At 56.1% G+C, this 14,430-nt stretch overlaps 1 protein-coding gene across 2 annotated transcripts; it reads left to right on the forward strand.

Annotated features, from left to right (window-relative positions):
• The first annotated feature begins 1,964 nt into the window (after positions 1-1,964).
• Positions 1,965-10,028, forward strand: Phb (prohibitin). Of its 2 annotated transcripts, XM_010620127.1 has the most exons (7): positions 1,965-2,038; positions 3,025-3,139; positions 4,505-4,666; positions 6,032-6,174; positions 6,254-6,370; positions 8,362-8,457; positions 9,283-10,028. In XM_010620127.1, the coding sequence occupies exons 2-7, from the start codon at positions 3,052-3,054 to the stop codon at positions 9,493-9,495; spliced, it is 819 nt and encodes a 272-aa protein (XP_010618429.1). In that variant the 5' UTR covers positions 1,965-2,038; positions 3,025-3,051; the 3' UTR covers positions 9,496-10,028. The 2 variants fall into 2 exon arrangements, with proteins under 2 accessions (XP_010618429.1, XP_010618430.1); XM_010620128.1 differs by lacking the exon at positions 4,505-4,666.
• Positions 10,029-14,430: the final 4,402 nt, after the last annotated feature.

A 14,430-nucleotide genomic window follows, 5' to 3' on the forward strand; every position in this document is an offset into this window, starting at 1 on the left:
GAGAGAGAGAGAGAGAGAGAGAGAGAGAGAGAGAGAGAGAGAGAGAGAGAGAGGAGAGAGAGTAGGGATAATAGATTTTAATTCTGTTATGTTATACAGACTTGAAAATTGTTCAAAATTCGGGTTAGTTTAAAATGTTCGGCCTTCCTGGCATGGAGACTGAATTAGAGACAAGCAATACTAAGGCTATTTTTGCAAGATGCTGGAGCACTCTGTCGTGTGTTTTCCAGCTACAGCCTGTCTTCAATGCCCTTCATCATTAATTAATTCAGCAAATACCCCGCTGAGTACCTACTACATGTCAAGCACTGTTGTATGTGCTGAGAATAGAACGATAAAGATGTCAGGCTTCCAGCTCTCTTAGACGCTAGAGGGCCAAGGAAAAAGTTGGGGTTGATTAGTAAGAATCTGTACAACCTGAAGAGCATCTCTGACCTTCTGATTGTGTAAATGGGGAGCAGGCACCAAAGAAGGACAGAGAGTGGAGAAACGTAGGAAAAGAAATGGAAGGAATCCAATCCCAGTAGAATCCGGAAATGGTTCTGGTTTTGTTAAGTGTCCTTACGTCATTGTAACATCCTAGCCAAGAACACAAAACCCGAATCTAATCATGAGAAAACACCACACAATTCCAAAATGAGAAACATCCCTTTTTTAAAATGTAATAGGGCCGGGGATTTAGCTCAGTGGTTCTGGTGACTGCCTCCCAAGCACAAGGACCTGAGTTCGATACCCGGTACAAAAAAAAGATGTAATAAAAGAACCAGGTGTGGTGGCAAACGCCTGTCATCCCAGCACTCGGGAGGCTGAGGCAGGAGGATCGCTGTGAGTTCGAGACCAGCCTGGGCTATATAATGAGTTCCAGGTCAGTCTCAACTACATAGTGAGACCCTGTCTCAAACAAATAAAACAAAAAAACCCCCACAAAAAATAAACAAACAAATAAAAATGCAATAAAAGGCAAAGGAAGGCTGAGGCAAACTTTGGGAGCAAAGCAGACTAAAGAGCTATGAGAGACAGACACAGTACTTCATTTTCTCCTGTACTGGCGGGGAGCAATAAGAAGCTCATGATTGGATCAGCTGACAAAGTTGGAAGCAGACGGAAGACTACATCTACTCAGGCACGATGTCCTTACTCTTAGAAAACCCACACTGCCCTAGGTGGAGAGAAAAGAGGGCAGGAGAGGGAGGAGTCAGAGGAAGAAGAAAGGAAAAAGAAGAGCAGGGAAAGGGAAAGGAGAGAGGAGTGCGGAGGGGAGAAGAGGGAAAGAAGATAAAGCAAAATGCAACAACAGGTGAGTCTGAGAAAGGATACACGTGTGTTCTTTGCACATGTTGTACAACTTTTCCAAATACAGGTTTTTAAAGAACTGTGTCCATTATACCTGGGTTCCAAGCCAAGCCCCGCTCTGCTCACTCTGCGCATGACTCTGAAGGAATCCTTCCTCTGTTTTCTAGTCCAGATCATTTCTAAGGTTCTAAAGTCGCACAACAGGAAAGTTCCCAGGCAGGACTTTGGAAAGAGTGTAGCCCTTAGCTTTCCACAAGGTCGTTTCAGTCCACCAGTTATTTCATTACAACTTCTCCAAAGTGTCCACTCGTCCTCTTTCGCCCGCCATAAATTCGCCCTGGCATCTTTGCCATCAGCCAGAGGCCCCGTCTCTCCTCCCTGGGGCACTGAAACTCATTTTGCCTAAATCCCAGCCTTGGTTCAGAACCGGAACGTGCATTTATCACCAGGGAACTACACCCCCCATAAAGCTTTGCGGCAACATCCCACAGGTTACCACCAGAGAGGAAAAGCTTTCCTAAACGGGGGAGGGGGCAGTCGCCGTATGGCCTTTTGGGAATTGTAGTTCATCTACAAAAGAGCTCCGGGACAGCCCACGGGTGTAAACCACGTTTCCCAGAGTTCACCGCGCTCGGGCTCACCAATCGAAGGCGAGCGTCTTGGAGAAAGCTCAGAGGAGGAGCGGCGCGGCGCGTGCGCAGTAGACGCGGCTGGGGAATTCATGTGGAGGTCAGCGTGGAACCAGGTGAATGGTGCTCTTGATCTAGGCCCATGTCTGGGCGTCTGAGTCGTTCTCCTCTGCTTCCTTGTACTCAGTTTGGGTCTGTGAACTGCGTGCATGGGCTTGCTTTTGGGGTAGGGAAAGGAGCTGAACCCAGAGCAAGCCAGGGGTTGCGCAGCGGGAGGAAAAACCCAGAAGCTGTTAGTAATGGACAGGATCGGTGCCCCGGCCTGGGGGCGGAAGATGGGTGCGCAGGGGGAGATCAGGGTTCCGTAGACTCGAGGTTGAGGTGTGAGCCGAGGGAAGGAGGATTTGCTAGCGGGGCGGCGAAGGTTTGGGGGCGGGGCCTTGGAAAGTTGAGCCTGAAGTAGTTTCCTGGTAGGCCCGCTCGTTCCCGGCCCCCTGGTCTGCAGAGCTCCGCCGCCGCGCCGGGCAGCTCCTTAGGGCCTCGGTGCCCAGTGGATCCTTTTGTTACCCTGGTCCCAGAATGCCGTCCTGCTTGGGTAACAGCAGATCATTCTTATACCAGGGAGCGGGGAAGCGGTGTGAGGGGAAGGATTCAACTCGGCCCAGTGGAATTAGAGCCTGGGTTCTAATCCTGATCGCGTCCCCTCTCTGCACCCGCGTTTCCTCATCTGGAATAATTCCTTCATAGCTGTTGCTGTCTCTTGTTGCCGGCATCATCGCTGTAACAAATTCTTTGAGTTATTTTTCGGAGCGAAGATGAGTCAGCCGCTCTTAGGGCCTTTTTGTCCAAAGATGTGGTTTAGTACATCGTGCCCGTTATTGAATGGTTTTCCAGACCCCACCCCTTAGATGACCGAAAAGAAGAAAGTGCAGAAGAAAAACAGCAGAGGAACGGTTGCACTTGGCTGGCTGTAGCGTGTCCTCTCTTCGTTGGCCTTCAGCGAGTGATTCAGGAGTGGGAAATTCATGTTGTACCACGGAGAAGACTTCTTATGTGGATCTGCGGTCCAGTTAATTCATTTGGTTGTGTTTTACTCTCTTAGGTGTGAGTGGGGCCAGCAGAAGGAAACATGGCTGCAAAACTCTTTGAGTCCATCGGCAAATTCGGCCTGGCCTTAGCCGTTGCGGGAGGCGTGGTGAACTCTGCCTTATATAACGGTGAGCTGCTGAGGCCAGGGGTGGCGGTGCTCTCTCTGGCCCGCGTGACACTCCTATGGCAGCTGCTGTCGGTGGTATGTGTGTGGCCAAGAGGGCTCTCCCTTTGCCGCACTGCACCATTCGGCTGTGTGGTCACCAGAGCCCCTGCCCCGTCGGCCAAGGTTCTCTCAGAGCCTCCCGCCCACCGACTGTCTGTGTCGGTTTGCAGTGATGCCGTGTCACCCCCAGTGCCGGTGCGGCGTCTGGATTTCCTTGGCCTGTGGGAATGGGGGTCGCATCTGTTCTGCCCATGCTGGGATGGGTCAGCACAGGCGTGAGACCCATCTGGGTGACCTCGTCCTGAGCAGGAGCTGTTTGCTGTCTCGTTCCAAAGAAAATACTTGAGAGGTGCACTGCGCAGATTTTCACTGCAAGGCCAGGCTTTACGCTGGCTCTTCTTCCACTGTACCAGGAGGCCTTGCATCGCCTCTGTAGGCTCCAGCTTCCTCACTGGTCCGACAGTGGGGTTGAACCGGTTTATCTCTAGGACCACTTAGAAGTCCACCGTTCTGTAATTTCCACTCCCCAAAGCACCAGTGGTTCGGTCCTTCTCAGTGTGCGGCTGTCTGACAGGAGTAGGATTATTTTGGTTGGTCATGGTGGCGCATGCCTGTATAATCCCACTAATTTGAGAGGCTGAGGCAGGAGGATCTTTGTGAGTTTCAGGCCAGCCTAGGCTACATAGTGAGGCCCTGCCTCAAAAAAAAAAAAGTAGGTAGGGTTATTTTCAGAGGCAAGGTATTTGTTGGACCAACTCTGAAGTTCAGAGAGGGAAAGACAGGCTAATTAGAAAAGCCCGCTGGGTGTTTATGGCAACTCCTCGCTGCCCTGACCCTTTTCCGTGCATCTGCATAGGTACTCAGCCGTTGCCATCACCGAATGAACAAGATGGCTCTAAAATTTTAGAGAAACTGAGCTATCAGAAGAAAGAGTGGGGCCAAAATTTTAGGGTTCCTGCTTCTGGGAACACTGGAGCCAGGATGGCCTCGGGCGAACAGTAAAGATCCCCATGAGTTGCAGGTGTCTGGGGAGATGATTCCTGGAAATGCACAGGTGGGAGGTGGGATAGAGAATCAGAAAGTCGACAGCCACTTCCGTGAAGAAGAAAGGCTGAAGCACAGACCTGTTCCTGAAGCCCTGGGGTGGCAGCTGGGACGGGAAGTGATCACTGAGGTACACTGCTGTTTAGAACCTTCCAGAGACCGCACGTTCCTAAGGCAGAGCGGGACAGGGGCGACGCAGTAAGTGAGCCGGGTCTTTCAGAGACTGGGTCCTTGGCTCTGGGCTGAGGGAGTTTTCCTGACCTGTCATTATCTTCCTGCCTAGTGGACGCCGGGCACAGAGCTGTCATCTTTGACCGGTTCCGTGGAGTCCAGGACATCGTGGTGGGGGAAGGGACTCACTTTCTCATCCCTTGGGTACAGAAACCAATTATCTTTGACTGCCGCTCCCGACCCCGTAACGTGCCAGTCATCACTGGCAGCAAAGGTGAGTGTCACCTGTGCCCTTCTGCCGGCTCTAAGGTCCAGACCAAGTTGAATTTCACTGCATAGAAATCTAGCGTGTTTGGCCTGGATTGGTTTATATGGATTCATAGAAATACACGCACTGACAGCGGGACACATTTAGACGAAAGTACAAAGATTTGCATGAAGAGTTACATAGTAAGCTTTTTTTTCTGAGACAGAGTCTTGCTATGTAGTTCAGCTGGCCTTGAATTCACTGTGTGGCCCAGGCTATCCTTGAACTCATGGCGATCCTCCTGCCTCAGCCTCCAGAGTGCTGAGATTACAGATGTGCACCACCACGCCCAGCAGGAGGGGGTCACTGCGTGTCAGTTTGTGAGCATCACGCTGCCCTCCAGCGCTGTTCTTCAGATGTTTGGTTACTCCTGTGCCAGGCCTGGAGCCCGGCTGGAAAGTGGAGTAGGGCAGCACTAAAAGCAGACTAAAGCAGGAGCCATTAAGGCCTCAGTTTACCGAGGAAGACAGGTGTGCAAACAAGGAGAGGCGCACAGACGAATGCAGCCGCCTGCCCTGAGGAGGCCGTGTCCCAGGGGCCTGCAGACAGGAAGCGGAAGTTGGAAGTGGTCAGCAGCTGCTGGCGGGGTGGGGGAGCCTCCCATCAGGCGCCGGCTTTGCCTGCTCCAAAGAGGGAATGAAAGGTGGTAGGAGCGGCGGAGACGCGTCAGCCCTAACGGCCTGCTTCTAAACTGGGTTTCTCTCTTTGCTGGCCTGTGACTGTTCTGAGGGCGCATTCTGTACCTGTTTCTAACGGCGTTGCTGAGAGAGGAGGGGCTTCTGTGTGTCTGTATCTCCCGCTGTCTTGGTGGCCTGGCCAGACTCCGTCTCGTGGCCACTTGGTACATGCTGTCCAGGGCTGTGGACAAACTGAGGTCACGCACGACCTCGCTTGTCATCTTAAAACTGTTCAGGTTGCAGACGTCGCCTGGCACCCGTTAGCCTCATCTGAATTGTTCTTACACGAGGGCACTTGGAACATACAGAAAAGTGTCATCACCACATCCTTTTAAGAATTTCCCAGCTCAGGCGTGGTGGCGCACACCTGTAATCCCAGCACCCAGCAGGCTGAGGCGGGAGAATCTCTGCAAGTTTGAGGCCAGCCGGGGCTACATAGCAAGACCTCATCTCAAAAAAACAAAACAAAAAGTCTTAACTCTGCAGCACGCTGCTGGCTTCTCTGCCGAGAAAACCAGGCGCGCCGGCACCTTGGCCCCTAAGGTCTTATCCGGGAGCCAGTTTGCTTATGGATTGTAGCAGATTTAGGCTCAGACAGGTGAGCAAAGAGGCCACGTGTCCCCCCAGGGGTTTAACCCCAGCGCTGGTCCCTCAGATCTGCAGAACGTCAACATCACCCTGCGTATCCTTTTCCGGCCCGTGGCCAGCCAGCTCCCCCGCATCTTCACCAGCATCGGCGAGGACTACGATGAGCGCGTCCTGCCGTCCATCACCACCGAGATCCTCAAGTCCGTGGTGGTGAGTGGGCGGGGCGGGGGGCTGGCACCGCCCAGTTCCGCTTCCCCGCTGACCCCGCCCGCCCTCTGCCCACACCCAGGCCCGCTTTGATGCCGGGGAGCTGATCACCCAGAGGGAGCTGGTCTCCAGGCAGGTGAGCGATGACCTCACCGAGCGGGCGGCCACCTTCGGGCTCATCCTGGACGACGTGTCCTTGGTAAGATCGCGGGGAGCCCTGCGGAGGGGCCCCGCTTCCTGCGGGTGCCCGGCTCGGCCTGGGCAAGGTTGGGTCCCACGTGCGAGACTCGAAAACCTGAGGTTTTGGCCTCTCGTCCAGCACGCTCCTTTTTCCCAGAGGGTCCCTAAGCACCAACTGTGAGTGCTCCCCGGCACCCACCTCCCCGCAGAGAAGCCAGTCTGGTGGGAGGCGATAGGGGACGAAGGAGCAGGCTGTCCCCGGGCCGGCGTGGGGCAGGGGACTCCTGCCGGCCTCTTGAGAGCCCACAGAGCGTGGATGTACGTGAGGCCAAGGCCCTCACTGGGCAGAAGGCAGGACAGGCAGGGTAGCATTTCAGGTGGAGGGGAGGGCTGGAGTTTCTAGACTCTCTGGGAAAGCTCATTTGCAATGATTTGCTCGGGTAATGAGGTAGTTTCCTGTCCAGGTCTCCTGTGTGTTGCTCGGGAAAGCACTGCTTCCCCTCCGCATCTGTGCAGCTGTTTAAACACTGGTTCTCAGCAGCCTGCCCAGGCTCTCCTCAGCCTCCCCGGCTCCATGGCTCCAGGGGGACGGCACGGGGCGCCCCCTGCCTGCAGCCCCGCGAGCTGCAGGCCCCGCTCCCTACCTGCTGTCAACCTGAGCCCAGGGCGCAGCGGCAGACTAGGAAAAAGCCTGAGGCAGAGCTTGGCGCTGTGCTAGACTGCGACCACACACTCCATTCTGGGGAGACGCGGGCTGACCGCAAGAAGCCGTGTGTAAGAGATGTAAGGAGAAAATTAGATTTCCTGGGGAATTTGCTGCCCTCAGCTGGCCCTCGTAGAAGGAAATTGTATTCCTTAATTGTACATTTCATTTTCCATTCCTCGGGGTCGCATTTTCTTACCCAGACATTAAGAGTCCCAGAGTGGATCAGGCAGGGTAGAGCAGCTGCAGTTTTGAAGTTAGGTGTTGGTATTAACGCCTGTGGAAGACACGCGGGTGGGCGTTACCCTCGGGAGAAGTTGGGGGCTGCTTATATTTTTAAAAAGCAGAGGTTGGGGTTGGGAATGTAGGTCAGTGGTGCCGTTGCCTGCCTCACAAGTACAAGGTCCCAATTTCAATCCCTGGTACCAAAAAAAAAAAAAAAAAAAAAAAAGCAGAGGTTGGCCTGGGTATGGTGATGGGTGCCTGTATCCCAGCACCTGGGAGGCTGAGGCAGGAGGATCACCACAAGTTCGAGACCAACCTGAAAACAAACAAACAAAAAAAACAGAGGTTGGGAAGGCAGCAGAGCAAATGCAGCAACACTTGATAGCAAAACCAATGCTCTTTTCCCTTTGTTTTTTTTTTTTTTTCCAATAAAAGTTGAATAAGTAAGAAAAGCGTTCCAGGCCAGCCAGGCATTGTGAGCTCTGAGATCTGTTCTCAGTGTCTGTCCTGTCTTTAGAGGCGGCTGCCTCGGCCAAGTCCCGGTGATTTATGTGACCAGGGGAGGTCTCAGTAATCAGGCCGAAGCCCTCTCCCTGGCCAATGGCTTTACCTGCCTTCTCCACCTTCTAAACTCTTTCCCAGAAGCACTCGCATATCGGGAAGGCTGTAATTTGCGCCCTATCTCCGTGGCCCCTTCCTTCCTGTGTACCGCAGCAGTGCCGGGAGGAAGGGGCTGGTTAATTCATAAGCGGGGCCTTGGCTCCGGGTCCCTGGGAACTGGCTGCCTCCCCGGCTCTTGGGCTCAGCTTCTGCCCGGCTTTGCACAGGGCCTCCGAGGATCCTGGGAGAGCGCTGGCGGGGGTCCGGAAGCCCCTCTCTCCTCTGGGGAGGTGCCAGGTTGAGGAGATGCCTCCCGCTGCTCCAGGCCCCTCCAAAGCCCGGGGTGCTGTTCTCTGCACGAGGTGGCCACCCCGAGGTGGGGCAGCCAAGGCCCCTGGGGCGTGGACAGGCCAGGGCGGTGGAGGGTGGCTCGAGATGACTCCTGTGTCCCGGACGCCTCAGCCGCGGTGCTCTCCCTGCAGACGCATCTGACCTTCGGGAAGGAGTTCACAGAGGCCGTGGAAGCCAAGCAGGTGGCTCAGCAGGAAGCGGAGAGGGCCAGATTCGTGGTGGAGAAGGTGAGCGCCCGGCCAGATGGCGGACCCTCTCCCCCGCTCCCCCTCTGCTCCCCGTCTGCTGGGTGGCCTGGAAATTCATCATCTGTCATCTGTCCTTCCGGGACCACGGAAGGGGGCTGAAGGGGCCGCACTCCTGCAATCGCTTCCAGAGCCTTCGGGGCTCATCAGGGACACGTGAAGGGTCGCTTTCTTCCCACTTGCCCGAGATCAAAAACTCTGAGCGACACATAAAAATGTTACCCCCGGAAGGCTTCCGGCTCCAGCGAGGAGTCACTTGTAACCACGGTTCCGTAGTGAAAGCTGACGGCAACAGAGATCAAACGGTGCAGCACATGCGCTCAGCTCGGGCTGAGCCCGTCCAGATGTGTGCGAGCGTCCCGGGACGCGGTGTGTTTGCAGGTGGCCTGGTCCTCCCCTGCTTGGAGAGGTGGATTGACTTGCTGTCCTTTCCCTCACGCGAGTGTTCCTAATCCGAGACCTCTGATCGGACCGTGGGGACCGTGAGCCCCGTGTGCGCCTGCTTGTCCCCGGGGCCTGCGACAGGCCCAGCCCTTCTGCTGGTGCTTGCAGCGTGCTCTATGATTTGGGCCTGTTTGTGGTTCTGGGGCTGCAACCCAGGGCCTCGTGAACGCGGGGTGCGTGCCCTACCTCTCAGCTACACCCCTGGCCCAGTCCCGCCTGCTTTTGATGGAAGTTGTTTTGACTGGGGGTGAGGGAAAGGCAACCCTGACAGTTACCTGGCTGGCGGGGGCGGGTGGGTTCCGGGGTGGGCACCCTGACACCCGGGGCCCTGAGGTGTCCGTGTCCCTCTGCTCCACCCCTTAGGCCGAGCAGCAGAAGAAGGCAGCCATCATCTCTGCCGAGGGAGACTCCAAGGCAGCCGAGCTGATCGCCAACTCGCTTGCCACCGCGGGCGACGGCCTGATCGAGCTGCGCAAGCTGGAGGCCGCCGAGGACATCGCCTACCAGCTGTCTCGCTCGCGCAACATCACCTACCTGCCGGCCGGGCAGTCGGTGCTCCTGCAGCTGCCCCAGTGAGCCGCCCCAGGGCCCCTTCTGCCCCGCCCCGCCCCAGAAAAGAATCACTGTGACGACGGAAATAAAAGTGAGATCCCTTCAGCCCTCTGATTATCCGAGGAAGGTCTCGCATTCTTCCTGTTCCCACCTTTTTCTCCGCCTCCCTACCCGAGACTGCCAGGTGCCTGTGCAGAGCGGCTCGGGCCTGCTGGCCTCCATCCTCGCTGGGCAACGAGATTCCTGCCCCTTTCCAGGTGGGTGGGCGTGGCTCTGCTGTCCCTCAGGGTCCTAAAACCGGGACAGACTTGGACAGCGAGGCCAGAGGAGGCCCTGGCCGAGGTGCGTCCTGCTGGAGACTTCCGGCTCCAACGCCCGGCGGGATTCCAGCTCGAAATATCACATCCTGCCGGCCCTGGGCCGGCCAAAGACGTGCATCCCATGTTCCTGCTCCTCGCTAGAACGCCCTTCCCCGGGGCTGCCCCTGGGCCCCCCAGGAATCAATCATGGGAAGAAATAAATGTGTGTAAACCGCTGTCAATAAACGACACCCAGACCTTCCAGCTGCGGTGCCAGTTGTTTTTTCGGTGGGATGAGAACAGAGCGTCCTAGCTGTCTTTGCCTGTGCACGTTTGTGTCACCAGCCGGGGCGGAGCATCCAGAAAGGCTTTGGTTTCAGGATCCAGCCCCGGCTAGGATGGGATCACAGTGATATCTTAGGTGAGGTTGGTTCCTAGGAGGTAAGGGCAGGGGAGGTTAATTCACTACTCTGTGCCTGTTGGTTCCAACAGGAAGTGCCTGGCCGCCAACTCAGCAGCGCCCCCAGGCAGGAGGGAAGTGTACACGCCCTGTCCTGCCTGCTCTAGCTGGCTGTTCAGTCACATTTGTGTGGCTAGGTGCTTTGGTCCGGTGACATGGGACCCGGAAATGCCTCGGCATTGAAATCGAGCTCATGCACTGGGGATGCTGGCGAGGGAGAGCGGCAGGCCGGGGTTGGGGAAACGATCCTTGCCCACCGCAGGTGACCAGGAAATTGCAGCTGCGCTCTGCCAGCCTGCTCGCCGACCTTTGCCCTAGGTGCCCGGTCACCCCTGGGCCACTGTCCACCTGGATTCTGTATTTCTGTCTCCCAGAGGGCCGGGGCCAGCTGGCAGCCGGACAGGATGCCTCGATGTGCGGCTGTGAGGTGAACTCACCTGTACCTCTCCCAGCAGGAGCGGCGCTCAGCCTCGCCCGGCCCTCAGCATCCCTCCAGGGTGCAGGGCGGAGCCAGGCCTCGGCATCTCTTTCCTGGCAGGGGCCACTTTTACCATCTGAATGGTGAGGCCCTGCGAACAGGAGGCACCTGTACCCCAAGTTCGGCTGAAGATCTGAGCAGAAAGTCTAATTCCTAAATGAGTTCCAGACCAGCTCCTGCTCTGCACCCTTCTGCCTTCCCTGCCTGTTTCTGTTCTGCACACCCTTCAGGTGCGGGCTGCGGAATCTTCTCGTCGCCGCCCCCCAGCCCTTTTTAAAGAGCCCTTGTGTGCTTTCCGCACTTGGTGGGAGACTGGGTTTCATCCTCTAGGTGTGGGGAGCCCTGAGCCGACAGCGCCCTGCACAGCCTGGGGTTTTTTGGCCCTGTCAGCTCTTTGGGTGGCAGGCGGGCCAGAGGCACGTCCCAGTGCAGCCCGGGGCCTCTTTCCCAGTGCAGCCCGGGGCCTCTTTCTGCCTTGACTTCGGCCAAGGAATTCTTTTCACAAACGCACCAGAGCTGTTAACTGGAGCTGTTAACTGGCTTCTTCGCCTTAGCCTGTGTTTCTCAGGCTCCACAATGGGCCTTTATCAGCTGCTGGTCTCTGGCCCTGCAGCCAAAGCCTGTCAGGCCCGGCCATTAAGCAGTGGCAGGAAGTGTCTTCCTCCCTCTCTCCTCCAGCCCGGCTGAATAGGCCTCTTGTTCAAGACTGCAGGGTTGCATGCAGAGCTGGCCGAGGGCCTGGATGAGGAGGGAGAGCCCCATGTGTCCCATTTCTGTGAGTTTTGCACACGTATGTGCTGGGTGAGGGGAGGGCTGTGTCATTCCTAGGTGGGTTTATGTGAAAGATGGGGAGCTGGGGTTATTGGCACACACCCGCAATCTCAGCACTCAGGAGGCTGAGGCAGGAGGATCACTGTAAGTTCGAGACCAGCCTGGGCTGCATAGTAAATTTAAGGCCAGCCTGAACTACCCAGCAAGATCCTGTCTCAAAAACAAAAAATTTCCCTTCTCCCAGAATCTGGCTGGCTCCTCCCAGGCCTAGCTGGGCTATACCGTCTCCCTTTATAAAGGAGCCGTGGGCCGTGGGACTCCTGCAGCCCTGGACTGAGGACTGCACAGTGAGGAGAGACGGCGCCTGTCCCAGCTGGAAGGCACCACGTACTTTGGCAAAGCTCAGAGCTGCGAGGGAGCAGATGGAAATGTACCGGGGCCAGAGGAAACCAGTTCGAGGTTGGACGAGAACACCCTGGCCTATGACATGGGGTGTGTGGGGAGGAGGGTTTCTCTCCAGCACCCTCTGATCTTCAGAAGACTTAGCGAAGTCGAGAGGACAAGGCTACTTTGGGGGAGCTTAAAGCTGTCATCATCCTTGGAGCCCACGACAAACCTGGAGTAGCTGGAAAAGCCCAGTTGGCCAAAAGGCTTGGACCATCTACAGTTGCTGCAAGAGCGAACACTTCCGGTTGACAGCCTGTGGCCTGCAGGCTACTGCAGCCCCCTGCCTGTTTTTGCATAGCTTGTGAGCTAAGAATGACCTCTCTCTCTATATTTTTTTGAGACAGGGTCTCACTATGTAGTTGAGACTTACCTGGAACTCGCTATGTAGCCCAGGCTGGTCTCGAATTTACAGTGATCCTCCTGCCTCAGCCTCCAAAGTGCTGGAATTACAGGCGTGCACCACGACACCCAGCTTGACCTCTACTTTTATTTGTTTGTTTGTCTTTGGTTCCTGGGTTCGAATTGGGGACTTTGCACTTTCGAGGCAGGCAGCGGCACCACTGAGCTAAATCCCCGACCCAACCTCTGTACTTTTAAATGTCTGCAAAAAGTCAAAGGAAGAACATCTTGTGGCTCATGCAAAGGATATGAAGCCCCAGGCTCAGAGCCCATCAGCAAAGTTCCACTCCCTGGAACGGAGCTGCTCTTGGCCTGAGCACCTACCCCTATAGCACTGGGTGGTTGCCACAGAGACAGAGTGGTCCACAAGGCCAGAGGTCCTCAGTCTCTGTACAGGAAAAGATTGTGGACCCCTGATTTTAGGGGATCCACTTCAGAGAGGGAAAAACCCTGGAATCTGGAAGTCTCCCGCACCAGGAGGGCTTGAGGGCTTTCAGTCAGAAATCAGTAACTGTCGCTGGGGACCCCACTGTGTCCGGGCTCAGCTGGAGTCCAAGCAGTTTATACTCTCTGCTCTTCTCCTGACTAGCAATTCTTTCTTTCTTCCTTCCTTTTTTCTTCCCTCCTCCCTCCCTTTTTTTTTTTTTTCAGATGGGGGATCCTCATGATGTAGCCCAGGCTGTCCTTGAATTTGCTGTGACCCTCCTGCCTCAGCCTCCTAAGGGCTGGGATCACAGGCGTGTGCCATTACGCCCAGTCTGGCACAGGTTTCTGGAAGGGCAGGAGATGGGAATGGGGTGGGGGGAGTCACACACGGGAAGGAATAAGGAAGAAAGGAGAATCCTAACGTTCCCAGTGGTCTGAGGGTCACTGGGCCCGTGGCAAAACCACCTTCCCCACTGTTCCAGGAACCCTCAGCTACTGGGCTGCCCCTCAAAAGTCAGGAGAGGCCACAGCTGGGGAAGGAAGCCCAGGGTGTCAACGAGTCCCAGACACTGGGACTGATCGCGCCCTGGATGTCCCAAGGCCCCAGCAGACCTCCAGGGCTCTCCACAGGGGATTGCACTGGACCAGATCCTCCCTGGGCTCCAGAACACACGGGCTTTTGTCCCTGGCTGGCAAGCGTGTCTTCCTTTGGCGACAGGGCCAGGTGCTCAGTGTAAAATGCCATTTCCTGCTTCCTGGTCCCTCCCTGCCCTCCCCAGGGTCCTCTCCCTTCAGGGCTCCTTTCCTGTCCGTCTGAGACCCGCTGAGGCTGCAGTGGCCGGAACCGAAAAGCAAACTTCCAACCCCGGGAACGCTCCTTCCTCTGGGTGAGGGCTGCAACCGCCCCTGCCTGAGGTCCTGCGTCGGGGGCGGCGGAAAGCAGGAGCCAGCCTGTCAGGCTCTGTCTCATGCTGAAGCCCGGTGTGGAGGCACCGAGATGCCCAAAGCCGCCTCTGCGCTCACCGAGGGGCGGCCCGTGTGATCGCTCCCTTCCTGTCCCCACACATGTGACAGGTGGGTGGCAGAGATCGTGCCTGCTCTTTGCAAAGCCCTGTCAGTGCCAGACTTCCCAAATTTCTCTGTCCAGAAGACGACCTGTGTGGTGGAAGTGTAGGGTTTCTAGACCTGGAAAGATTTCGGCTTGGATGTGGACTCTTCCTCTCTTTGTTTTGCTGCCCTTGAGCTCACAGCGATCCTCCTGCCTCAGCCTCCCCAGTGCTGGGATTACAGACGTGTGCCATCGCGCCTGGCTTGGCTTTCTTGGTAGGCCTCGTCGGTTACGTGAATACTTTAAGCATCATTTCCCCCCCCCAAAATAGCTTAGATGTGAGGAGTTGAGGCGACGGGTGTGAACCTGCTCCCAAGCAGAGATGGAAGGCAGTTTATCAGTTTTCCCCAAGGACCTGGGACGTTGCTGATGTTGGAAGTCAGCGTTCCGTGGCTGCAAATGCCTGAAACCTCGGCCACTGCGCTTCAGAAAACTCTGCTTCTCTCCAGCCTGTTCCCAACCAAGTCAAGCACGGCTGTGGCCTCTCTTCTCCACCAGGGGGCAGCAGGCTGACTACTACCGCAGGTGCCAGGCTGGGGTGGTACAGTAACAAGATGTTCAGAAAACGCCC

The sequence above is a fragment of the Fukomys damarensis genome, unplaced genomic scaffold (assembly GCF_012274545.1).
Source record: "Fukomys damarensis isolate Sample0158 unplaced genomic scaffold, DMR_v1.0_HiC HiC_scaffold_13, whole genome shotgun sequence".
Taxonomy (NCBI): domain Eukaryota; kingdom Metazoa; phylum Chordata; class Mammalia; order Rodentia; family Bathyergidae; genus Fukomys; species Fukomys damarensis.

Coding starts and splice junctions, on each gene's coding strand:
- Phb (XM_010620127.1), top strand. CDS start 3,052: ATGGCTGCAAAACTCTTTGAGTCCATCGGCAAATTCGGCCTGGCCTTA. Junction 4,667..6,031: donor AGTCATCACTGGCAGCAAAG/GTGAGTGTCACC, acceptor CTGGTCCCTCAG/ATCTGCAGAACGTCAACATC. Junction 8,458..9,282: donor CCAGATTCGTGGTGGAGAAG/GTGAGCGCCCGG, acceptor TCCACCCCTTAG/GCCGAGCAGCAGAAGAAGGC.